The sequence below is a fragment of the Pongo pygmaeus genome, chromosome 18, assembly GCF_028885625.2.
Source record: "Pongo pygmaeus isolate AG05252 chromosome 18, NHGRI_mPonPyg2-v2.0_pri, whole genome shotgun sequence".
NCBI lineage: Eukaryota > Metazoa > Chordata > Mammalia > Primates > Hominidae > Pongo > Pongo pygmaeus.
In genome coordinates, this window is record NC_072391.2 from 12,513,567 (window position 1) to 12,538,450 (window position 24,884).

The 24,884-nt window shown below is 48.3% G+C and overlaps 1 protein-coding gene across 2 annotated transcripts in view; it reads right to left on the minus strand.

The window, feature by feature from the left end:
- TVP23A (trans-golgi network vesicle protein 23 homolog A) overlaps positions 1 to 24,884 on the minus strand; it is a 49,430-nt gene that overhangs the window by 523 nt on the left and 24,023 nt on the right. Inside the window, exons 3-8 of one of the 2 annotated variants that reach the window (XM_054455176.2) lie at positions 4,708 to 4,852; positions 3,786 to 3,875; positions 3,063 to 3,191; positions 1,929 to 2,057; positions 1,669 to 1,786; positions 534 to 593 (exon numbers count right to left, since the gene is read on the minus strand). In XM_054455176.2, the coding sequence (XP_054311151.1) occupies positions 580 to 593; positions 1,669 to 1,786; positions 1,929 to 2,057; positions 3,063 to 3,191; positions 3,786 to 3,875; positions 4,708 to 4,852 (625 nt within the window). In that variant the 3' untranslated portion in view covers positions 534 to 579. The remainder of the gene's footprint in view (positions 1 to 533; positions 594 to 1,668; positions 1,787 to 1,928; positions 2,058 to 3,062; positions 3,192 to 3,785; positions 3,876 to 4,707; positions 4,853 to 24,884) is intronic. The other variant, XM_054455177.2, reaches the window with a different exon arrangement.

Genomic DNA, 24,884 nt, shown 5'->3' on the forward strand with positions numbered 1-24,884 from the left:
TATCCAGTAATGTCCAGTGTCATGCAAACCAATTTTCAGGTTTTTTAATTATATAAAAAAGAGGGACAGATGTAAACTCTACGATCATCCTCATTGCCATGAGGTGCTTGCTGTGTTTGAGACACACAGGATCTGAGACCACGTGGGAGAAGAGTAAATTCCTGTTTTCCCTCCACTCTGGGGCTTAAAAGTGGGTGGGTGGGAAACAAGAACAAATCCCCTTGTTCTTTCCCTCCCTTGTCTCTTTTCCCTCCCCGCCCTTCCCTAGGACCGCACATATGGTCAGATTTGCACATGTTCAGTGTGAGGAAGGTGTGACCTCGCCCCCCACCCCCAGCTCCTCACCCCAAGAGCAATGAGGCTGCAAAGCCCAGGGCAGGCCCATTGCCCAGTCTGCTTCCTGACTGGTGACATACCTGGCCACCCCAGGGAACAGGGGAAGCCCACCCAGACCCCGGGCCCCTGTGCCCCAAGAGCTGCATTTTTCAGAATTCCCCAGCTCCTCCACACAGGTGCCATGATCCATTTCTCACCTAATGCTGGTGAATCTCCAGCCCCTTGAGGCCAGGCTTCTGAAAGTCACCTGGGCAGGCCTGCAAGGGGAAAAGTCAACCATGGTTTTCTGTCCTTACACGTGAGTGGGGCGATCCTGCTGATGGAAGGCCAGAGAAAACCCACAAAGTACAGAAAACCTGCAGAATTCGTTGCTTGATGTCTTGGCATAAAGCAGCGCTGTTCAAATTTAAGACGGTTCAACCCATTTCAGGATGAACCTGGTCAAATTTCAAAGACTTCTGTCTCTCACTTTTAGAAATATCTATTAAGTTAAAAAAAAAAAAACAAGCCGGTCATGGTAGCTCACGCCTGTAATTCCAGCACTTTGCGAGGCCAAGGCAGGCGGATCACTTGAGGCCAGGAGTTCGAGACCAGCCTGGTCAACATGGCGAGACCCCGTCTCTACTATAAATACAAAAATTAGCCAGGCATGGTGTTATGCACCTGTAATCCCAGCTACTCAGGAGGCTGAGGCAGGAGAATCACTTAAACCTGGGAGCCGGAGGTTGCAGTGAGCCAAGACACGCCACTGAACTCCAGCCTGGCAGCAGAGTGAGACTCCCATCTCAAAAAAAAAAAAAAATTGAAAAAAGGTTTGTGAGTCTTTCCTTAATTCTATAGTTTTAAAAATCACTGAAAACTAACAATGGCAGTCACAAAAGGACAAAAACTATAATTGCACTTAGAGGAGGTCCCTAGGGCTGTCAAACCAATAGATACAGAAAGCAGAATGCTGGTTGCTAGGGCTAGGAGGCGAGGAGGAGGGGGAGTTAATGTTTTGCGAGTACTGAGCTTAAGTTTTGCAAGATGAAAGCAGTTCTGGAGCTGGGTGGGGTGAAGGTTGCACAACAAAGTGGTTATACTTAATGCCACAGAACTATACATTTTAAAGTGGTTAAAATGGTACATTTTATGTAAATCTTATGATTAAAAAACAAAACTGCCAGGCACAGTGGCTCACTCACGGCTGTAATCCCAGCACTTTGGGAGGCCAAGGCAGGCAGGCTGCTTGAGCTCAGGAGTTCTAGACCAGCCTGGGCAACATGGCAAAACTTTGTCTCTACAAAAAAAAAAAAAAAAAAAAAAAAAAAGGCCAGGCATGGTGGTACACACCTGTAGTCCCAACTGCACCAGAGGCTGAGGTGGGAGGATTGCTTGAGCCCAGGAGATGGAGGTTGCAATAGGCCGCGATCACACCATTGCGCTCTATCCTGGGTGACAGAGCGAGATCCTGTCTCCCAAAAAATAAATAAACAATAAAACAATGGCAGCCTGGCTGATATGTTACATTACAAACCGCAGTTGCCAGCAGGCCACCTTGACTTTGACTACCTGGAGAGGAGTGGTCCAGGAGTCAGACCTCAGTTACTCACCGTCTGGAACACTGTCTGGGACAGGAAACTGGCTGTGACCTTGCTAATGTCACTGTTGCCTCCCATCTTACAAAGGATGTAGCCATACAGGTTTGCAGCTTGGAGAGAGATCCCAGCAACCACCAGAGCCTGCACTCAGACAAAGAAAGCAAAGGTCACTTTTTTTTGAGACGGAGTCTCGCTCTGTCGCCCAGGCTGGAGTGCAGAGGCGCGATCTTGGCTCACTGCAAGCTCCACCTCCCGGGTTCACGCCATTCTCCTGCCTCAGCCTCCCGAGTAGCTGGGACTACAGGCATCCGCCACCAGGCCTGGCTAATTTTTTTGTATTTTTAGTAGAGACGGGGTTTCACCGTGTTAGCCAGGATGGTCTCGATCTCCTGACGCAAAGGTCACTTTCTAAGAGCATTTACAGAAATGCACCTCTCAAGCCAAGTAGAAGTGCTCTAGCCTGCACCTAAGAATAATAACAGCCAACATTTACTGAGCATTTGCAAATACCCACGGACACCTCAGAATCATTACAACTGGAGAGGTTGCCACCATCATCATCCCATTTTACAAAGAGGAAACTGAGGCTTAGGAAGACAAAAGCTGCCCAAGGTCACAGAGCTGGAGCATGGTCGAGCCGGGATCCAAATTCCAGGGCCCGTACTTTCATTAAATGACACTGTTGTTTTACTAGCTACAAATATTTTGTTTTCTCTATTTATTTTTTTTTTTTAAGACGGAGTCTCACTCTGTCACCCAGGCTGGAGTGCAGTGGCACAATCTTGGCTCACTGCAACCTTTGCCTCCCGGGCTCAAGCGTGTACACCACCATGCCTGGCTAATTTTTGCATTTTTTTGCAGAGATGGAGTTTTGCTATGTTGCCCAGGCTGGTCTCGAACTCCTGAGCTCAAGCAGTCCTTCTGCCTTGGCCTCCCAAAGGCCTGGGATTACAGGCGTGAGCCACCACGCCAAGCCCCTGATTGTATACTTTAAATGGGTAAATTGTATGGAATGTGTATTATATCTCAATAAACTTGTTATAATTGATCAATCAATCAATAACAAATAACAACAAAAGCCTAGTGGTGCAAACACTGGTTTTGCAGAGACATCAAAGCAATGTGGAAGTCAAGGTCTGGCCTTACCAGCCACTTTAGCTTCAAGGAAAATAAGGTGCTAAAAAAAAACACAATCCATATCATGGGGCAGATTATGAGGCCCAGCCAGAAGATTCGTGCTTCAGCTTCTGTGGCAGCAATGCTATTCGGAGAGACCTGTTAAAGGAAAGTAATTCAAATGTCAAAACAAGTGGAAATGGTTGCAAATGAGCGTGCTCGCGTTTTCATTTATTTTATTTTGCAGATGCTTTTGTTGTGGGGTTTTTTGTTGTTGATGTTGTTTTGTTTTGTTTTGTTTTTGAGACAAAGTCTCATTGTGTCACCCAGGCTGGAGTGCAGTGGCGTGATCTTGGCTCACTGGAACCTCCACCTCCTGGGTTCAAGTGATTCTCCTGCTTCAGCCTCCCGAGTAGCTGGGAATACAGGTGCCTGCCACCACGCCCAGCTAATTTTTGTATTTTTAGTAGAGACAGGGTTTCACCATGTTGCCCAGGCTAGTCTCAAACTCCTGACCTCAAGTGATCCACCCACCTCCACCTCCCAAAGTGCTGGGATTACAGGCGTGAGCCACCGCGCCCGGTCTATTTTGGAGACACTTTTGCCACACCCATGTTTCACCAGGGCACCTTGGCAGTGGTGGCTTTTGTGTAGGGCAGGAATCAGATATGCACAAAACTCCAAAGGAACCCACAGAAACATTCCACACCCATTATCCCTGCTCTGGTTAGTTCAGCTCATCATGGAGAATACCTTCCTGGCTTCAAAGATCCAGTGGCTCTTCCCATCTTCATCTATCTGGTTCCACCATCGAAGGCCCACCAGGAGTCTTCCGGTTACATTCTGAGGACAACAGACAAAGGACTCTGAGCAGGTCACAGGCAAAGAGGCTTATTCACTGTATTGATAAATAAAAGTTCCTTGATTCATTTCAGACTTATACTGGGAGCAGGAAGAAAAAAGGCGTTGAATTGTAGTGGATTCTCAGATGTCAAGACTTCTAGTTTTCAACTAAGCTCACTTTAAAAAGTTACACCCTCCCCCCACAAAACATATATAATTTATTTGTTCATATTATGTATGTTTTAAATATACGTATTAATTCATACACAAGTGATACGGTTTGGCTGTCTCCCCACCCAAACCTCATCTTGAATTGTCGCTCCCATAATTCCCACGTGTTGCTGGGGAGAGCGGGTGGGAGATAATTGAACCATAGAGGCAGTTTCCCCCACACTGTTCTCATGGTAGTGAATAAGTGCCACAAGATCTGATGGTTTTTGTAAGGGAAACCCCTCTCACTTGGCTTTCATTCTCTCTCTCTCTCTCTTTTTTTTTTTTTTTTTTTTCTGAGACAGAATTTGGCTCTTGTCACCCAGGCTGGAGTGCAATGGCACAATCTCGGCTCACTGCAACCTCCGCCTCCCGGGTTCAAGTGATTCTTCTGCCTCAGCCTCCCAAGTAGCTGGGATTACAGGCACACACCACTGCGCCCGGCTAATTTTCGTATTTTTAGTAGAGATGGGGTTTCTCCATTCCCCTTACTTTTAAGTGACACTGCTCAGCACTCTTAAGCATGTCTCAGGAGTCTAAACCAAAGTACCTCTTGGTACCACGCACACAGGGGACAAGCCTCGTATTTCCGGAGCAGTGACATCACGGGAAAGGGCCTCACCTTCACAGACCAGAAGTCCAGGGACAGGAGGAGCAGCACCGTGACAAAACAGCCCACAAAGCTCTTGCTGAACCAGTCGCAGCACACGTAGGTGACGATGGCACTCACTCGGAAAAACAGGTGGAAAAAGGTGGCCAAGGGGTGTCTAGGAAAGGACCCAGAAGGCGCCCTCACTCCAAGAGCCAAGCGGATGGTCAGTGAACTCCCATTACCACTTCAGACTTTGCTGGGGGCGTTAGCATGGCTCAATGGAATGTTCTCCTTGGTGCATATGACGCAGAAACTCAGGCTGTACCCCTGCGGACACATCATTAGGTCAGCAGTCCCCAGACAGTCATGCTGACACTGTTTTTTTTTCCTCCCCTTCGAAGAATCCAGTACTTTCCCACCACTTGACTCCAAATATCACTTGCCCTCTTCGAAACATGGTCATCTTTGAAGTGAAATGTGACAGCAATCACTGCCTTCCCGCCTAGCAGAGATGACGGCCAGTTCCCTAAAGGTAAAGGTTGGGTTTTTCCGCCAGTCACTGAGCTCCAGGCTCACACGCAGCCCACGGGGCAGGTGTCTCATGTCATCGGGGAATGCGTGTTCCTGGACAGAGGGAAACATGTGACCTGTGAATGGCAGGTCTAACTCATCATAGTTACTCAGTGGTGAATGGCACGTGAATCCTGGCATTTAATCTAGGGGAAGGTGGTTCTTGTTCACTGTGCCTTTAGACACAAACCTGGCCTGTAAGAAGAGGGAGCCAAGGGGAACGTGCTCATCCTATGTAAATTGCTTTTCTTTCTTTTTTTTTTTTTTTGAGATGGAGTCTTGCTCTGTTGCCTAGGCTGGAGTGCAGTGGCGTGATATCGGTTCACAGCAACTTCCACCTCCCGGGTTCAAGCAATTCTCCTGCCTCAGCCTCCCAAGTAGCTGGGATTACAGGCGCCTGCCACCATGCCCAGCTAATTTTTGTATTTTGAGTAGAAACAGGATTTCAACATGTTGGCCAGGCTGGTCTCGAACTCCTGACCTCAGACGATCTGTCTATTTCGGCTTCCCAAAGTGCTAGGATTACAGGCATAAACAACCACGCCCGGCCTTACTTTTATTATTATTATTATTATTTTTAATGTAAGTCTGATATAGGCCAGGCGCGGTGACTCACACCTGTAATCCCAGCACATTGGGAGGCCGAGGTGGGTGGATCACCTGAGGTCAGGAGTTCAAGACCAGCCTGGCCAACATGGTGAAACCCCATTTCTACTCAAAATACAAAAATTAGCTGGGCATGGTGGCAGCTGCCTGTAACCCCAGCTACTCGGAAGGCTGAGGCAGGAGAATCACTAGAACCTGGGAGGCGGAGGTTGCAGTGAGCCAAAATCACGCCACTGCACTCCAGCCTGGGTGAGAAAGTTAGACTCCATCTCAAAAAATAAAAAGAAACAAGAAAAGAAAGGTTACCAAATTGTATAGAGCAGGTGATGGCAGTGGGTGATGTGGGCCAGACCGAAGACACTTGTGGGTTTCTGTTTCTTTCTGTGGTTTCCCAGTTTAAATAGAGCACACAGGTAGAGAACGATACTCAACTATGATCAGGAAATCAACGGCATGAGCCCAGTTGTTATACCAGAAAGGGTTTCAGATCCAGACCCCAAGAGAGGGTTCTTGGATCTCACCCAAGAAAGAATTCAGGGCAAGTCCATTGAGTAAAGTGAAAGCAAGTTTATTAGGAAAGTAAAGGAATAAAGAATGGCTAGTCTATAGATAGAGCAGTCCTAAGGGCTGCTGGTTGCCCATTTTTATGGCTATTTCTTGATAATATACTAAACAAGGGGTGGATTATTCATGCCTCCCCTTTTTAGACAATATAGGGCAACTTCCAGACATTGCCATGACATGTGTGAACTGTCATGGTGCTGGTGGGAGTGTAGCAGTGAGGACGACCAGAGGTCACTCTCATGGCCATCTTGGTTTTGGTGGGTTTTAGCCAGCTTTTTTACTGCAACCTGTTTTATCAGCAAGGTCTTTATGACCTGTATCCTGTGCGACCTCCTATCTCATCCTGTGACTTAGAATGCCTTAACCGTCTGGGAATGCAGCCCAGTAGGTCTCAGTCTCATTTTACGCAGCCCTATTCAAGATGGAGTTGCTCTGGTTCACACGCCTCTGACACAGTGATGGATGAGAATGAAACCCGCATCTCAGGGCAGGGGAGGAAAAGGGAGGGATGAAAGAGACTCTTCCCAGCACCAGGCAGCTGTGCAAACCAGACCCGGTACTGCCAGATCCAAGATTTTCATGAGAAGTCAGAAATCCAGACTTGCAATGGGAAATCTGATGTTAAATGATGGCCACTAATTCTTTTACTGAAATATCACAGTCTATGTTTCTCACTGGCCTGCGAGCAGTGAGCTTGCAACCTCTGGATTAGAGTCACAAAATGCTGTGGGCTTTGGAAAATGAGAGGCAGAATGGGGTGGTCACAGAGGTCCACACAGAACTGCAGGGGAAAGAGCCTGCTCATTCTCCCCAAGAAGAAATGGAGTCAGAGTCAACAAACCATAGGCAGCTATAAAACTGTGGGGTTTCCAACTCCCAGGGGAATGTTAAGATTCAGAAGCAGACTTCATAGTGACTTTTTGCATGGCAAAGCACCAACTATTCACCAGGATGGGTCTCATCTGAGCCTCTCAGGCTCTTGGCTCTCCTGGTGACCTGAATGAAAACCAACCCAGGAAGTGCACCTGGCTTTTAAGAATTAGACAGGATCAGGTCGGGCATGGTGGCTCACGCCTGTAATCCCAGCACTTTGGGAGGCTGAGGCAGGTGGATCACGAGGTCAAGAGATTGAGACCATCCCTGGCCAATATGGTGAAACCCCATCTCTACTAAAAATACAAAAATTAGCTGAGCCTGCTGGTGGGCACCTGTAGTCCCAGCTACTTGGGACGCTGAGGCAGGAGAATTGCTTGAACCTGGGAGGCGGAGGTTGCAGTGAATTGAGATCGTACTACTGCACTCCAGCCTGGTGACAGAGCGAGACTCTGTCTCAAAATAAAATAAAAAAAAAAAAAAGAAGAAGAATTAGACAGTATCACCAGGCGTGGTGGCTCACACCTGTCATCCTAGCTCTTTGGGAGGCCAAGGCAGGCAGATCACTTGAAGTCAGGAATTCAAGACCAGCCTGGCCAACATGGCAAAACTCTGTCTCTACTAAAAATACAAAAATTAGCCAGTTGTGGTGGCAGGTGCCTGTAATCTCAGCTACTCAGGAGGCTGAGGCAGGAGAATCGCTTGAACCTGGGAGGTGGAGATTGCAGTGAGTCGAGATGACGCCACTGCACTCCAGCTTGGGCAACAGAGCAAATCTCTGTCTCAAAGAAGAATTAGACGGGATCAGATAGAACTTAAAAACTTCCTGGAGTGTTCCAGAAGGTAAGACTCTCGGGTGTCTCTTTTTGCTGTAAACCTTATTGAGAATTTCCTAACTGAATAAAATTTTGTCCCTTACCCCTGGAGATAAATAAATGCTCTTTCAATAACTGAAAGTTCTTTGAGGGCACAGACCATGTTTAACATATTTTTATATCCCCAAAAGCACCCAGTATTTAAAATTCTTGGCAATGTTATGTCGAACCTTGTAATCGAGTCAGTTAGAATCACTGGAAACATCTGTCCTCTTTGTAGAACAATACAAATGTAAAAACACATAGAGGGTCGGGCACGGTGGCCCACGCCTATAATCCCAGCACTTTGGGAGGCTGAGGCGGCTGGATCACTTGAGGTCAGGAGTTCGAGACCAGCCTGGCCAACATGGTGAAACCGTATCTCTACTAAAAACACAAAAATTAGCCAGGCCTGATGGCAGGCGCCTGTAATCCCAGCTACTTGGGAGGCTGAGGCAGGAGAATTGCTTGAACCTGGGAGGCAGAGGTTACAGTGAGCTGAGATTGCACCACTGCACTACGGAGCAAGACTCCATCTCAAAACAACAAAATATATAGATCTCAAAAAAATGTCAGAGTGTGAGCCAAGTGTGCGCTGACCCATGGTAAAATGTGGAAGTAAATGCATTCGAATAAATCCCCTGCCCACCCGCTTCTTTTCTTTTTTCTTTTTGGCTGTGGCTCTCCTAAAATAAAATGCAGAAAAATTTCCAGTTGTTGATAGCTTCCACTTAGCTAGGCCCTGATTAACTCAATGGAAAGTGGTGTTACTCAGAGTTCAAAGCCCAAAGCAAGTAGAAGAGGATGCCTGTTGCCCTTTTAAATGTTGCTTTAACCCTATTTCATGCAGGTTGCTCCATCAGCACCCTCCAAGTCCTCATTCAGTCCCTATCTGGAGTTTGCCCAGCCTGTGCCTCTAGCTAATACTGTGTGATCTCAGACCAGTTTTCCTGTTTCGAGAGTTTTGAGAGTCATGGCTTAAGTCCTGTCCACTCGTCTCTGCCATCGGGTCCTCCATCCTCCTGCTCCCCAGCAACATGGAGCGCACACACACACACACCACCAATCACCTCCAATTCCCAGTGCCATTGCTCTCCAACTCCGCCCTCCCAGGCACCAACCTGGGAGGTTGCTCCTTGAGAAGCAAACAGCACAGTGGGCATGGCACCAGCTGAGTGTGTTCCGGGACCAACTGAGAATCAGGCGGCATATTCTTGTGGCCCAAAAACGAGATGCAGATGAACTGGGAGAGGAAGTTTTTATTTCTGTAGCCAGTTACAGGGAGAAGACCTAGAAAATATCGCCAGGCCCCACCACCCCGTCTGGGAGGAAGTGAGGAGCGCCTCTGCCCGGCTGCCCCATCTGGGAAGTGAGGAGCGCCTCTGCCCGGCCGCCACCCCATATGGGAAGTGAGGAGCGCCTCTGCCTGACCACTCCGTCTGGGAGGTGAGGAGCGCCTCTGCCCGGCCGCCCCGTCTGGGAGGTGAGGAGTGCCTCTGCCCGGCTGTCACCCCGTCTGGGAGGAAGTGAGGAGCACCTCTGCCCGGCTGCCCGGTCTGGGAGATGAGGAGCACCTCTGCCCGGCCGCCCCGTCTGGGAGGTGAGGAGTGCCTCTGCCCGGCCGTCACCCCGTCTGGGAGGAAGTGAGGAGCACCTCTGCCCGGCTGCCCCGTCTGGGAGATGAGGAGCACCTCTGCCCGGCCGCCCCGTCTGGGAGGTGAGGAGCGCCTCTGCCCGGCTGCCACCCCGTCTGGGAGGAAGTGAGGAGCACCTCTGCCCGGCCGCCCCCTCTGGGAAGTGAGGAGCGCCTCTGCCTGGCTGCCCCATCTGGGAAGGGAGGAGCGCCTCTGCCCAGCCGCCACACCGTCTGGGAAGTGAGGAGCGCCTCTGCCTGGCCACCCCGTCTAGGAGGTGAGGAGCGCCTCTGCCCGGCCGCCCCCTCTGGGAAGTGAGGAGCGCCTCTGCCCGGCCGCCCCGTCTGGGAGGTGAGGAGCGCCTCTGCCCGGCCGCCCCGTCTGGGAGGTGAGGAGCGCCTCTGCCCGGCCGCCCCGTCTGGGAGGTGAGGAGCGCCTCTGCCCGGCCGCCCCGTCTGGGAGGTGAGGAGCGCCTCTGCCCGGCCGCCCCGTCTGGGAGGTGAGGAGCGCCTCTGCCCGGCCGCCCCGTCTGGGAGGTGAGGAGAGCCTCTGCCCGGCCGCCACCCCGTCTGGGAGGAAGTGAGGAGCGTCTCTGCCCGGCCGCCCCGTCTGGGAAGTGAGGAGCGCCTCTGCCCGGCCGCCCCGTCTGGGAAGTGAGGAGCGCCTCTGCCCGGCCGCCCCCTCTGGGAAGTGAGGAGCGCCTCTGCCCGGCCGCCCCGTCTGGGAGGTGAGGAGCGCCTCTGCCCGGCCGCCCCGTCTGGGAGGTGAGGAGCGCCTCTGCCCGGCCGCCCCGTCTGGGAGGTGAGGAGCGCCTCTGCCCGGCCGCCCCGTCTGGGAGGAGAGGAGCGCCTCTGCCCGGCCGCCCCGTCTGGGAGGAGAGGAGCGCCTCTGCCGGGCGGCCCCGTCTGGGAAGCGAGGAGCGCCTCTGCCCGGCCGCCCTGTCTGGGAGGTGAGGAGCGCCTCTGCCTGGCCGCCCTGTCTGGGAGGTGAGGAGCGCCTCTGCCTGGCCGCCCTGTCTGGGAGGTGTACCCAACAGCTCCGAAGAGACAGCGACCATCGGGAGCGGGCCATGAGGACGATGGTGGTTTTGTTGAAGAGAAGGGGGGGAAGTGTGGGGAAAGGAAGGAGAGATCAGATTGTTGCTGTGTCTGTGTAGAAAGAGGTGGGCATAGGAGACTCCATTTTGTTCTGACTAGGAGAAGTTCTTCTGCCTTGGGATGCTGTTGATCTATGGCCTTTCCCCCAGCCCCCGGCTCTCTGAAACATGTGCTGTGTCAACTCAGGGTTAAATGGATTAAGGGCGGTGCAAGATGTGCTTTGTTAAACAGATGCTTGAAGGCAGCATGCTCTTTAAGAGTCATCACCACTCCCTAATCTCAAGTACCCAGGGGCACAAACACTGCAGAAGGCCGCAGGGACCTCTGCCTAGGAAAACCAGAGAACTTTGTTCATGTGTTTATCTCCTGACCTTCTCTCCACTGTCATCCTATGACCCTCCCATATCCCCCTCTCCGAGAAACACCCAAGAATCATCAATAAATACTTCAGAAATTAAAAAAAAAAAAAAGAAAAAAAAAAAAAGAAAATATCGCCAGGCCAACTTAAAATTACCAAGTTTTCCAGAGCTTATATACCTTCTGATCTATATGTCATGGGTAAGTTTGCATTCATCTAAAATAAGTGATTGGCCGGGGGTGGTGGCTCACGCCTGTAATCCCAGCACTTTGGGAAGCTGAGGCAGGCAGATCACTTGAGGTCAGGAGTTCAAGACCAGCCTGGCCAACATGCAAAACTCTGGCTCTACTAAAAATACAAAAATTAGCGGGCATGGTGGTGCGCGCCTATAATTCCAGCTACTCGGGAGGCTGAGGCAGGGGAATTGCTTGAACCCAGGAGGCAAAGGTTGCAGTGAGCCAAGATCGTGCCACTGGACTCCAACCTGGGCGACAGAGCAAGATTCCATCTCAAAAGGAATGAATAAATGAATGAATCAATGAATAAAATAAAATAAAAGTTAACTTCTTTTAATCTATAACTAATATCTGAGTCCTGAAGACCTTCCTCTGGAGCCTCAGTAAATTTAATCTAAATGGGTCCAGGTGCTGGGGTGATTATCCTTATCTTGTCTCCTGCTAAATCATGGCGTTTGGGGAGTCTCTTCAGACCCCCACTAAACTTGTTTGTGGAGGCCTGGGGAGTTTCTTCGGACCTCCCAATAAACATTTCATACTAAATGGGTCCTGTTAAGAATTCCTTCGTTATCTTGTCATACTTCAAGGACCAGGAAAGACCTGGGCACAACTCTGGGTGGGCTTTTGTCACATTCCATCCTTTGTATAAGGGCACTGGCTCTCTCAGCTTTTGATATTTAACTTCACCACTCAGTCAGTGCTGAGACAGCTGTTATGGAGGCCTATGTTAGTGAGAACTGGCCTGCCACCCATGGGCTTGGGAGCTAGACCACCAGCATTCCAATCCTGGCTGTAACCTCTGAGTAGCTCCATGGTCTTCCCTAAGCTACTTAACTCTGTGATCCCTCCGTCTCCTCTTCTGCAAAATGGGAATGCCAACAGGATCCACTTCCTAAGATACTGAAAACATCGGGTGAGGGTGGTACATATAAAGTGCCTGAAACACACACCACGCTCAAAAATAGGTGACAGCCATTACCATCTCAGTCCTCTGTGTCATTCGAAACAACAGTTCCACCACCAAGAGCCAAACTGTGAAATTCCCCCTCTGACCACAACTTTCTCTCACTCCTGAGGGGACTACTTTTTGTCTTTGCAGGGATCTCCCAAGACTCCTGGGCCCCTCACAATGCCCCAGATGAACCTTCATCATGTTCAACTTGAACAGGTGCTATTTCCACACAGTATCCAACATCCCCAACCCCAGCCATGTAGAAACCCATTGTTTCAAGAAGAGGAGACTCGGTGCTAACGCCTATAATCCCAGCACTTTGGGAGGCAGAGGTGGGCAGATCACTTGAGGTCAGGAGTTCAAGACCAGCCTGGCCAACATGATGAAACCCCATCTCTACTAAAAATACAAAAATTAGCCAGGTATGGTGGCAGATGCCTGTAGTCCCAGCTGCTCAGGAGGCTGAGACAGGAGGATCGCTTGAACCTGGGAGGTAGAGGTTGCAGTGAGCCAAGATTACATCACTGCACTCCAGCCTGGGTGACAGAGTAAGACTCCATCTCAAAAAAAAAAAAAAAAGAAAAAAAGAAAAAAGAAGAGGTGAGAAATGACACAGTGATGAAATGGGATTACTCAAGTAAAGTGTTGTCAAGGCAGGGAGAGTCCTGATGGGGGCTTCTGTTCAACTTTCCTCTCTTTCTAGATCCATTTATGCAGCTCTGGGCCCTTGTCACCCATTGTCTTCCTCCCTGGAGGGAAGCACAGTAGATTCTCAACCTGGAAGGTGTGTGAAAGCCACCTGAGGAGGTCTCACGTTGTGCACAGGACACAAGGATTCAGATTTCAGGTGGGACCTGGACATGAATTTCACAAAGAAAAAGCACAGCTCTACCCAGGTTCAGCAAACTACAACCTAAGGGCCAAATCTGGTCATGGCCTGCTTTTGTAAATAAAGTGTGGAGTCTTAATTAGGGAGAGTCAGGTTGGCAGAAATGGGGGAAAACAAAAAGAAAGGGCAGATAAGCCATAAATCTACCTCTGTTCATGGTCCAGAACACACAGCCCTCCTTCACAAATAACACAAATAACACAATCTTTTTTTTTTTTTTTTGAGAAAGAGTCTCACTCTGTTGCCCAGGCTGAAGTGCAGCAGTGTGATCTCGGCTCACTGCAGCCTCCGCCTCCCGGGTTCAAGCGATTCTCCTGCCTCAACCTCCTGAGTAGCTGGGATTACAGGTGCATGCCACCACACCTGGCTAATTTTTGTATTTTTAGTAGAGACGGGGTTTTGCCATGTTGGCCAGGCTGGTCTCAAATTCCTGACCTCAGGTGATCCACCTGCCTCAGTCTCCCAAAGTGCTGGGATTACAGGTGTGAGCTACCGTACCTGGCCAAATAACACAACCTTCCTGCACCCAGCTGTCATCAGACCCTCAGCTGATACAAAAATCACAAGTGAACTCACTGCAACCTTGGCATTATCAGTACTTCCCAAAGCCCTCTTCAGCACACAGCACAAGCACTATCCTAGAAAATCCCCAGCAAGCCTTTGTTTCCTGGCAGTCAGCTCCTCTCTTGCTGGCCTGCCCGTTGCTCCTTTGAAATGTACTTCCATGCCTTCTCTAATAAATCTGCCTGTCTTTACCTATAACTGTCTTGGTAAATTCTTCTTAACACTGTGCCACCAGCCCCAGGTAGTTGCTGCTCCCCTGTGTCATAAAGTTTTGTTGGTTTTGTTTTTGTTTTTGTTTGTTTGTTTTTAAGACAGGGTCTCACTCTGTCTCCCAGGCTGCAGTGCAGTGGTGTGATCAAGGCTTACTGCAGCCTCGACCTCCCAGGCTCAAGCACTCCTCCCATGTCAGCCTTCCAAGTAGCTGGGAATACAGGCAGACACCACCACACCTGGCTAATTTTTAAAATTTTTTGTAGAGATGGGATCTCACTATTTTGCCCAGGCTGGTCTCAAATTCCTGGGCTCAAGCTATTCTCCCATCTTAGCCTCTCAAAGTGCTACAATTACAGGTGTGAGCCACTGCGCCCAGCCTGTAAATCAAGTTTTATAGGAACACAGTCACACCCACTCATTTGCTGGACTACCAAGCCCAAAATACCCACAGAGTGTGCCAACCCCTGCTCCAGACCAGCAAGAACAACTTGGTGATGACATTAGGCTCCCTTCAAAACAACCCAAAATGAAGCAAACTGCCCCTACCTGCTCCCCAAACCCACACTCCAAAAAAAAATCTACTTTCAAAAGCTGTGGGGTGGTTGCTGCCTAACTGGCAGAATCCCAAGGGGTTGTGTCCTTTCTTGGAGTGGGTGAGGGGGTAGTGATTGGGAAGGGATATGAGGGAGACTTCTGGATGCTGGGATGTTCCGTATCTTTATCTAATGACTACATATGTGTAAAAATTCACTGAACCATACAAATCTCCTGTTGGAAGCCGCTGACCAAAGCCAACCTTTGCAAGTCACTCTGAACATTTTACATGTGATACAATCCAGCAACCACAATCCCCAGGGTTTACCGAAGTGAGCTGAAAACTTACGTCTGCACAAAAAGCAACACACAAATATTTATAGCAGCTTCATTCATAATTGCCAAAACTCAGAAACAACTAAGATGTCCTTCAATTGGCCAGGTGTGGTGGCTCATACCTGTAATCGCAGCACTTTGGGAGGCCGAGGTGGGTGAATCACTTGAGACCAAGAGTTCGAGACCAGCCTGGCCAACATGGCGAAAACCCATCTCTACTAAAAATACAAAAAAATTAGCTGGGCGTGGTGGCGCGTGCCTATAGTCCCAGCTGCCGGAGAGGCTGAGGCATGAGAATCACTTGAATCCAGGAAGCAGAGGTTGCAGTGAGCCAAGATCGTACCACTGCACTCCAGCCTGGGTGACAGAGTGAGACTCTGTCTCAAAAAACAAACAAAAAAACAAATAAGATGTCCTTCAATAGCAGAATGGATAAACCGTGGTACATCCAGACAACAGAATGTTATTCAACGCTAAAAAGAAATGAGCTATCAGACCTCAAAAAGGCATAGGGGAACCTTAAATGTATATTGCTTAGTGAAAGGTTAATCTGAAAAGGCTGTGTATGGACAACTTCCACTATACAATGTTCTGGAAAAGGCAAAACTCTAGAGACAGTAAAAAGATCAGTGGTTGCCAGGAGTTCCAGAGGGTGGGAAGGGATGCATAGGTGGAGCAGAGGGGACTTTTAGAGCTGGGAAACTACTCTGTATGATGTTGTGATGGAGGACATATGACATTACACATTTGCCAAAACTCATAGAATGGGCTAGGCGTGGTGGCTCATGCCTGCCTACAATCCCAGCACTTTGGGAGGCCTAGGGGGCAGATAGTTTGAGCCCAGGAGTTCAAGACCAGCCTGGCCAACATGGTGAAAACCTGTCTCTACTAAAAATATAAACATTAGCCAGGTGGTGCACACCTGTAATCCCAGCTACTCAGGAGGATGAGGAAGGAGAATTGCCTGAACCCGGGAGGTGGAGGTTGCAGTGAGCCGAGATCTCACCACTGCACTCCCGCCTAGGCGACAGAGCAAGACTCTGTCTCAAAAAAAAGAAAAAATATCAACCTGGGCAACATGGTAAAACCCCACCTCTACCAAAAAAAAAAAAAAAAAAGAAAGAAAATTAGCCAGGCATGGTGGCACACGCCTATAGTCTCAGCTACTTGGAGGGCTAAGGTGGGAGGATGGCTTGAGCCTGGAAGGCAGAGGTTGCAGTGATACAAGATCACACCAATGCATTCCAGCCTGGGCAACAGACCAAGACCTCGTCTCAAAAAATAAAAAAATAAAAAAAAGAAAGAAAGAAAGAAAAAAGAAAAAAACCTCATAAAATGTACAACACCAAGAGTAAACCCTGATATAAACTATGGATTTTAGTTAATAATAATGTATTGGTTCATCAAGTGTAACACATATACCACACTAATGCAAGATGTTTAAAATGGAGAAATTGGGGGAGAAGGGGAGTATATAAAAATATATGATCTTTCTCCTCAAACTTTGCTACAAAACCGAAACTGCTCTAAAAACAGAGCCAGGGCCAGGCATGGTGGCTCACACCTGTAATCCCACCACTTTGGGAGGCCGAGACAGTGGATCACCTGAGGTCAGGAATTCGAGACCAGCGTGACCAACATGGTGAAACCCCATCTCTAAAATACAAAAATTAGCTGAATGTGGTGGTGGGCGCCTGTAATCCCAGCTACCTTGGAAACTGAGGCAGGAGAATCCCTTGAATCCGGGAGGCGGTGGTTGCAGTGTGCTGAGATCCCACCACTACACTCCAGCCTGGGTGACAAAGCGAGACTCCGTATCAAAAAAAAAAAAAAAAAAAAAAAACTAGAGCCAGGCCAGGCGTGGTGGCTCATGCCTATAATCCCAGCACTTTGGGAGGCCAAGGCGGGTGGATCACCTGAGGTCAGGCGCTCAAGATCAGCCTGGCCAGCATGGTGAAACCCCACCTCTATTAAAAATACAAAAATTAGCCAGGTTTGGTGGCAGAAGCCTGTAATCCCAGCTACTCAGGAGGCTGAGGCACGAGAATCGCTTGAACTGGGGAGGTGGAGGTTGCAGTGAGCAGAGATCACACCGCTGCACTCCAGCCTGGGTGACAGAGCAAGACTCCATCTCAAAAAAAAAAGAGCCAGAATTTATAAAGGTGGGTGGACACAGGTATGAGGCTCTGTCTAGACAGAGTACACACAGAGAAACTGGGAGGAGGCACAAACATCACTGTCCCACAACTTCTAAAGCAGGTCTGATTTGGGGGTGTAAACCCTGAATATCTGAGACAGATCTCAGTTATTTTAGAAAGTTATTTTTCCCAAGGTTGAGAACACACTCAGGAGGTCCTGATGACATGTGTCCAAGGTGGTCAGAGCACAGCTTGGTTTTATACATTTCAGGGAGACAGGAGACAACAATCAACTTATGTAAGATGAACATTGGTTGGGTCTGGAAAGGCGGAACACCTTTCCAGACATCTGCTTCTCAGATCTATGTGATTGTACTCAATAAATAGTGTGGAGACCAGAACTCTGAGCCCTTTGCAGCCTCTGATTTGCTCTGGCCCCGTGGCTCCCACCTTTATGAACTCTTAACCTGTCTCTTCTCATTCCTTTGTCACCACTGGACTTTGGGTACCCTACAGGTGGTGTTGAGGCTGGTCCCCAACAGAGACCAGCCTGACCAACATGATGAAACCCCATCTCTACTAAAAATACAAACAATTAGCTGGGAGGGGTCTTCCAGGTCATAGGTAGATTAGAGACAAATGGTTGTGTTCTTTTAAGTTTCTGATGAGTGTCTCCAAAGGAGGCAATCAGATATGCATTTATCTCAGTGAGCAGGGGGTGACTTTGAATAGAATGGGAGGCAGGTTGGCCTTAAGCATTTCCCAGTTTGACTTTTCCCTTTAGCTTAATGATATGGGGGCCCCAAGATTTATTTTCCATCCACAGGGGAAGGTGAGTTCATCCTAAATTTGGCAGTGATCTAACAATGTCTTTAAAAGTTGTCCTGTGGCCAGGTGCAGTGGCTCATGCCTGTAATCTCAGCACTTTGGGAGGCTGAGGCAGAAGGATCACTTGAGGCCAGGAGTTTGAGGCTGCACTGAGCTATGATCACACCACTGCACTCCAGCCTGGGGAGAGAGGGAGAATTTGTCAAGAAAAAAAAAAAAAAACCCTTTACTTTGAAAACTGTACTCTTTTTTTCAAGCCCATCTCCAACTAGAATTCCTCATGAAACATCACATTTTAAATTCTGTGTCCTCTTTCAGACACTCTGGAAACCTTCCTGCTTCTCAGTATGGCAGGCCTGAAGAAAGGCATTCTCTTCCCTTCTTGGTTTGCTTTGCTCTGTGATGGTGTCTAGAATTTGCTTAAAAATAACCTGAGTGTGCGGGGGTGGGAGGGGGTGAAGATGAAACGGGCCACATCCTGGTGATGACTGGGGATGGGCAATGGGAACGTCAGGTTCATTGTTCTCTGTACTTTTACGTAAATTTGAATTTAAAAGTAGAAGAAGAAAGAAATCGGCAGAAGCAGCCCTGACTTTGCATTGAGGCCAGATGCCTTTTGGAATAAACCAAGCTCATGGGCTGATATTCTGGGTACCTAGATGGCCCAGCTGTGGTCCCAAAAAAAAAAATTTAGACCTAAAAATCCCCCATTGAGTAATGGACCATTACAGCTGGATGCATGAAGAAAATTCCAGAAAGCAGGTCCTTTCTTCTGGGCTTACCAGTTCCTCTACAAAAAAAGAGGCCACCCCTCTATGAAGTACAAATGCCCAACCCTCCCTGCACCTGGCCAGCGTGGTGCGGGGAAAGCCAGAGGGTCCAGCCCCACGCTCCTGCTCCATGCTTGCTGGGTATGCAGTCTTGGACAAAGTACTAAACGCTTTTTGACATAGGAGTTAAGAAGAAATTATTTAGGCAGATAGTGAGGATATGAGAGTCCTCTGTAAGGTTTTCCTTTTAATGAAAAGCAGCCCCAAAATTATTTTCTTTCCTAACAAAGAGCAGCCTGTAAAATCCAGCTGCAGACAAGCAAGCTGGAAGCTTGCACAGGTGAAGGCCAACAGCTGTGCCAATAGGAAAAGGCTACCTGGGACTAGGTACGTTAAAAATGGCGGCTCCATCTTCCCTTCTCCTTTCCAGTCACGTGTACAGTAAGGGGCAGGCAACATGGGGCAGGCAACATGGCACCGGCGAAGTGGAAAGCTCATTTGCATAATAAGATTAGGGTGGGGGGGGCCAGCCTTCCATGAGTGCTATGTGAATGTCACCCCGGTCCAACCAATCTGTGGGCTCTATGTAAATCAGACACCGCCTCCTTAAGCCTGTCTATAAAATCTGGTGCAGTCTGCAGTGGGCTGGTTTTTTCCCTTTCAGAAGCCCCTCTCTCTCACAAGAGAGAGAGCTGTTCTCCTTTCTCTTTCTTTTGCCTATTAAACCTTCCCTCCTAAATTCACTCCTCATATGTGTCAGTGTCCTTAATCTTCTTGGCGCGAGATGACAAACCCAGGGTATTTACCCCAGACAACAATGCCGCTTCACTTTGAGCCTCACATTATCCATCTGTAAAATGAGACAGTAACATTTGTGTCAGATGCCGGAGGCTTTCAACTAATAGAGTCAAACTCTGTAAAATATTTAAAGAGATTAATCCTGAGCCAAATATGAGAACTGTGACCCATGACACAGCCCCATGGGGTCCTGAGAACACGTGCCCAAGGTTGTCGGGCTACAACCTGGCTTCATACGTTTTAGGGAGACAAAGGCATCAGTCAATACATGCAAGGTGTACATTGGTTTGGTCTGGAAAGGTGAGACAACTCAAATAGGGAGGGCACTTCTGGGTCATAGGTAAATTCAAAGATTTTCTGATTGGCAATTGGTTGAGTTATTATCTAAAGACCTGGAATCAAGAGAAAGGAGTGTCTGGGTTAAGATAAGGGGTTGTGAGCAAGGTTATTTTTGTTTTTTTTTGAGACGCAGTCTCGCTCTGTCGCCCAGGTTGGAGTACAGTGGTGCGATCTCGGCTCACTAAAACCTCCACCTCCCGGATTCAAGCGATTCTCCTGCCTCAGCCTCCTGAGCAGCTGGGACTACAGGCGCCTGCCACCACACCCGGCTAATTGTTTGTATTTTTAGTAGAGACAGGGTTTCATCATGTTGGTCAGGCTGGTCTCTGTTGGGGACCAGCCTCAACACCACCCGTAAGGTACCCAAAGTCCGGTGGTGACAAAGGAATGAGAAGAGACAGGTTAAGAGTTCATAAAGGTGGGAGCCAGGGGGCCAGAGCAAATCAGAGGCTGCAAAGGGCTCAGAGTTCTAGTCTCCACACTATTTATTGAGTACAGTCACTTAGCTCTGAGAAGCAGATGTTCAGGGGTGAAACGGGGAAAGGGAGACAGTATATCATACTGTAGCAGTAGTGGTTTAAATGAATCTCCTTTGTGCTCAAACAGCATATTTTTAACTTATCGGAGAGTAGCTAGTGGGAGTGGGCTTAACTAGGACCCTGCACGTCTGTCCACATTCCAGTGCTTCAAAGGAGTGTCTTTCTCCTTGAACACAGTGTTTGCAGATAAGAGAGCAGGTCTCGCTCTGAGCATGGGAACATGATGTCAATTAGGAGGCTTTCCTCCTCAGCGGCCTCTTGTGGCTTTCCACAACTTATTGTCCCATATTTTTATTGCAAGTTTATGCAGGCACCCCGCAAGCCTTTTTCCCAACAGGTCTTGAACTCCTGACCTTGTGATCCACCTGCCTCGGCCTCCCAAAGTGCTGGGATTACAGGTGTGAGCCACCACGCCCGGACAAGAGCAAGGTTTTTATATCACAGATGATGCCTCCTGGTAGCCAGCTTCAGAGAGAACGGATGGCAAATGTTTTTTACCAGCCTTAAAAAGGCACCACTCTTAGTGAATTCTCTCCTGGATCAGGGGAAGCACCTGGAAAGAGAACGGGGTTCTCAACAGAGTGCAGATTTTCCCCCCAAGAGACAGCTCTGTAGGCTCTTTCAAAATACGGCAAAAAAATATGTTGATGAAAAGAGTCAAACTCTGTAAAATATTTGATGAGATTTATTCTGAGTCAAATATGAGTGACCGTAGCCCATGACATAGCCTTCAGGAGATCCTGAGAAGAAGTGCCCAAGGTGGCTGGGGTACAGCCTGGTTTTATATATTTTTGGGAGATATGAGATATCAATCAAATACATTCAAGATATACATTGGCGCTGGGTGTGGTGATTCACACCTGCAATCCCAGCACTTTGGGAGGCTGAGGCTGGTGGATCACCTGAGGTCAGGAGTTCAAGACCAGCCTGGTCAGCATGTGAAACCCCATCTCTACTAAAAATACAAAAAATAAAAATAAAAATAAAAAAAGCCGGGCATGGTGGCAGGTGCCTGTAATCTCAGCTACTTGGGAGGCTGAGGCAAAAGGCTTGAACCCAAGAGGTAGAGGTTGCAGTGAACTAAGATTGTGCCACTGCACTCCAGCCTGGGTGACAGAGTGAGACTGTCTCAAAAAAAAAAAAGGTACAATGGTACATTCATTTGTTTCAGAAAGGCGGGACAACTCAAAGAGGGGCAGGAGGAGGGGGCTGGTTGGTAGGGACCTTCTAGGCTATAGATAAATTTTAAAATTTTCTGGCTGACAATTGGTTGAGTCTAAAGACCTGGGATCAATAGAAAGGGAATGTTCAGGTGAAGATAAAAGATTATGGAGACCAAGGTTCTTTTGAAGTCTTATAGTGGCAGCGCTTAGAGACAATAGAAGACAAATGTTTCCTATTCAGACCTTTAAAAGGTGCTAGGTTCTCAGTTAATCTCTTCAGGATTGAGAGGGCCTGGAAGGAAAAATCTAGCTATGTTAATAGAGATTCTTTACAGATATAAATTTTCCCCCACAAAGAATGGCTTTGCAGGACCATTTCAAAATATGACCAAGAAACATGTCTTGGGGTAAAATTTTTTTTTTTTTTTTTTTTTTTTGAGACGGAGTCTCACACTGTCGCCCAGGCTGAAGTGCAGTGGCGTGATCTCGGCTCACTGCAACCTCCGCCTTCCAGGTTAACTCCATTCTCCTGCCTCAGCCTCCCGAGTAGCTGGGACTACAGGCACCCGCCACCACACCTGGCTAATTTTTGTATTTTTTAGTAGAGACGGGGTTTCACCGTGTTAACCAGGATGGTCTCGATCTCCTGACCTTGTGATCTGCCCACCTCGGCCTCCCAAAGTGCTGGAATTACAGGTGTGAGCCACTGCGCCCGGCCGTCTTGGGGTAAAATATTTTGATTTTCTTCTTTGTCATGTAATGTTACACCAGAATCAGGTTGGAAAGTAAGTCACGATATATAGGATTAAATAAAACCTATCTGATGAAAATTTATGGTTTGTAGGGCATGAATCCCCAGAACCCTTAGATAGGAATTTGGGCAACATAGGAAAAAAATTAGAGTTTAGTCCTCAAATGTAGTTTGGGGTAAAATACTTCAATTTCTTTCAGGGTCTGCTATCTGTGCTGTTGGGATGTTATTGCTACAAACAATCTGTTTGTCCAGTATTAAGTTCCCTGTGTTAATGTTAATGCTGGTCAGCTGTGCCTGGATTCCCACGGGAGGAAGGTAGAAGGAGGCATGTCTGACCCCCACCCCTTCCCATCATGGCCTGAACTAGTTCTTTAGGTTAACTTTGGAATGCCCTTGGCCGAGAGGAGGGGTCCATTCAGTTGGTTGAGGGGCTTAGATTTTATTTTTGGTTTACAGGCTTCTGGGAGATAAAAAACTACCATGCCAGATCAGAAAGAGTCCTCCAGCGGCTGTGGTTCCTATCACTCTACTTATTGCTTGACTCATTAATAGTCAACATTTTTGAGAACGGAAGAAAGAGAAAAAAACCATGACCAGTAATGCTCTTTTTGGACATCCTTTGTCAGACAAATGTTTTTCCCCATCGTTAAAAATAAGTAGGGTGTTGCTATTTCTTTCTTTGGCCCTGACACCCACTTACACTCAGGTGGCTTCTCTGCTACTGATGTAGGAGTTCAGAAGAAACTACTTAGGCAAATAGGGTATGGGAGTACCAAGTAAGGCTTTCCTTTTAATGAAAATCAGCCCCCAAATTATTTTCTTTTCTAACAAAGAGCAGCTTGTAAAATCCAGCTGCAGACATAGACAAGCAAGCTGGAAGCTTCCAGGGTGAATGCCAGCAGTTGTGCCAATAGGAAAAGGCTAAGTTGTGCCAATAGGAAAAGGCTACCTGGGACCAGGCATGTCCAACATGGAGGCTCCATCTTCCCTTCTCTCTCTTTTTTTTTTTGAGACGGAGTCTTGCTCTGTTGCCCAGGCTGGAGTGCAGTGGCACAATCTCGGCTCACTGCAACCTCCGCCTCCTGGGTTCAAGCAATTCTCCTGCCTCAGCCTCCCGAGTAGCTGGGACTACAGGCGCGTGCCACCACACCCGGCTAATTTTTTTTTTATTTGTATTTTTAGTACAGACAGGGTTTCACCGTGTTAGCCAGGATGGTCTCAATCTCCTGAACTCATGATCCGCCCGCCTCGGCCTCCCAAAGTGCTGGGATTACAGGTGTGAGCATCTTTCCTTCTCTTTGCCAGCCATGTGTACAGTAAGAAGCAAACAACATGGCATGGGCCAAGTCGAAAGCCCATTTGTGTAACAAGATTAGGGTGGGGTGGCCAGCCTTCCCTGAGTGCTACGTAAACGTCACACCTGATCCAACCAATCTGTGTGCCCTATGTAAATCAGACACCACCTCCTCAAATCTGCCTATAAAATCTGCTGTGGTCCACTGCCGGCTGGATTTTCCCTTCGGAAGCCCTTCTCTCTCACTAGGAAGAAAGCTGTTCTCCTTTCTCTTTCTTTTGCCTATTAAACCTCTGCTTCTAAACTCATTCCTTATGTGTTTCCATGTCCTTAATCTTCTTGGCATGAGACAATGAACCCCAGGTATTTCCCACAGACAACATGGCTTCACTAGCAGTGGCATGCCACCATGAAGATGCTGGGTTCAAGGGACCCCCAGGTGCCAGGGGAGGCAGCTAAGATCATGTTTGCCCAGGAAGAAGTACATTCTCAGCCACTTCTCCATCCACTAGTTCCACCATACCTCCTGGGAGTTATGAAATGCAGGACCCACAACCCCACCCCCAGGCCTCCTGAGCTAGAATCTGCACTTTAACAAGACCCCCAAGTGATTCTTCTGTGTGGGACAATTGAAGTGCTCTCCTCTCTTTGAAACTGAGATGAACTCAGTTTCAGCAACAAAGCAGAAAGGACTTAAGAAACCCAAGCCTAAAAAAGCAAAGGTCCCTATAAACCCTTCAGGTACGCTGTGAGGCCTGCACTAACCCAGGGGATGAACCATCTGGGCTGATCTGATTTTTCTTTTCCAGAGTGACCTAGATGCAATGTTAGCTCCATCATCCTTCTGAAATGGGCTTCTTAATTTAAAAGACAGCACATCCTCTTACTCCCCTGACATCTGAGCCAGGAGATCAGGGTTTGGGACTGTTGGGATGTCTGAGCAGAGGCTGATTGCCAAGTGCTCAGTTTCCATTCAAAGGTCAGCACAATAGAGGTTTATGTGTAGAAGTGAATAAAAGAACAAACTTCCCTCTGGTTGCCACAGTTTTTTCCTCTTGTTTCTGTTCTTTATTTCTTTTTAAAGAGACATACCCAGCAGGGCATGGTGGCTCCTGCCTGTAATCCCAGCACTCTGGGAGGCTGAGGTGGGTGGGTCACTTGAGGCTGGGAGTTAAAGACCAACCTGGGCAACATAGCGAAACCCTGTCTCTACTCAAAATACAAAAATGAGCCGGGCGTCATGGCACGCACCTGTAATCCTATCTACTCGGGAAGCTGAGGCAGGAGAATCACTTGGAGGTTAT